The sequence below is a fragment of the Bison bison genome, unplaced genomic scaffold, assembly GCF_000754665.1.
Source record: "Bison bison bison isolate TAMUID 2011002044 unplaced genomic scaffold, Bison_UMD1.0 scf7180017854919, whole genome shotgun sequence".
In the NCBI taxonomy this organism is placed as follows: Eukaryota; Metazoa; Chordata; class Mammalia; order Artiodactyla; family Bovidae; genus Bison; species Bison bison.
This window is the reverse complement of record NW_011485492.1, coordinates 12,080-12,583: the sequence shown is the minus strand read 5'-3', so window position 1 is coordinate 12,583 and position 504 is coordinate 12,080. Positions and strand designations below refer to the sequence as shown.

The 504-nt window shown below is 67.9% G+C and overlaps 1 protein-coding gene across 1 annotated transcript in view; it reads left to right on the top strand.

Moving 5' to 3' along the window:
* The window catches only part of LOC105001394 (phosphatidylinositol 4-kinase alpha-like), a gene marked incomplete at both ends in the record, with an annotated part of 14,475 nt that overhangs the window by 1,900 nt on the left and 12,071 nt on the right, over window positions 1–504 (top strand). Inside the window, 2 exons of the mRNA XM_010857643.1 lie at window positions 2–110; window positions 203–330. Of these exons, the coding sequence (XP_010855945.1) occupies window positions 2–110; window positions 203–330 (237 nt within the window). The remainder of the gene's footprint in view (window position 1; window positions 111–202; window positions 331–504) is intronic.

Here is a 504-nt window from a genome sequence, read left to right as displayed (position 1 = left end):
CCTGAACAAGATGATGGTCCAGGAGCTGAAGGCTGCGCTGGGCGCCGGCGACGCTCAGCAGTACACGCAGGCCATGTTCAAGCTGACGGCCATGCTCATCAGCAGCAGAGGTGCTGGCCCAGGGGCCGCGGCCGGCCGTGCGTGGGGGTGGGGGCCGCGGGCCTGCCTGTCGGGGCCTCTGAACGGCACCCCCTGGTTGCAGACTGTGACCCGCAGCTCCTCCACCACCTGTGCTGGGGCCCCCTGCAGATGTTCAACGAGCACGGCATGGAGACCGCCCTGGCCTGCTGGGAGTGGCTGCTGGCCGGCAAGAACGGGGTGGAAGTGCCGGTAAGACGCTGGCCATGGGGCCCGAGGGGTGGAGAACCAGCCTTGGCCCCCTGGCTGTGGAGCATGGAGACCCCGGGCAAGCCCCCTTGTCCTCCCGGGGCCTCGCATGTCAGCAAGACGGTGTTGTGAAAGCCTGACCCCAGGAACGTCTCCCAGGTTAGAGGGTTCTTGGGT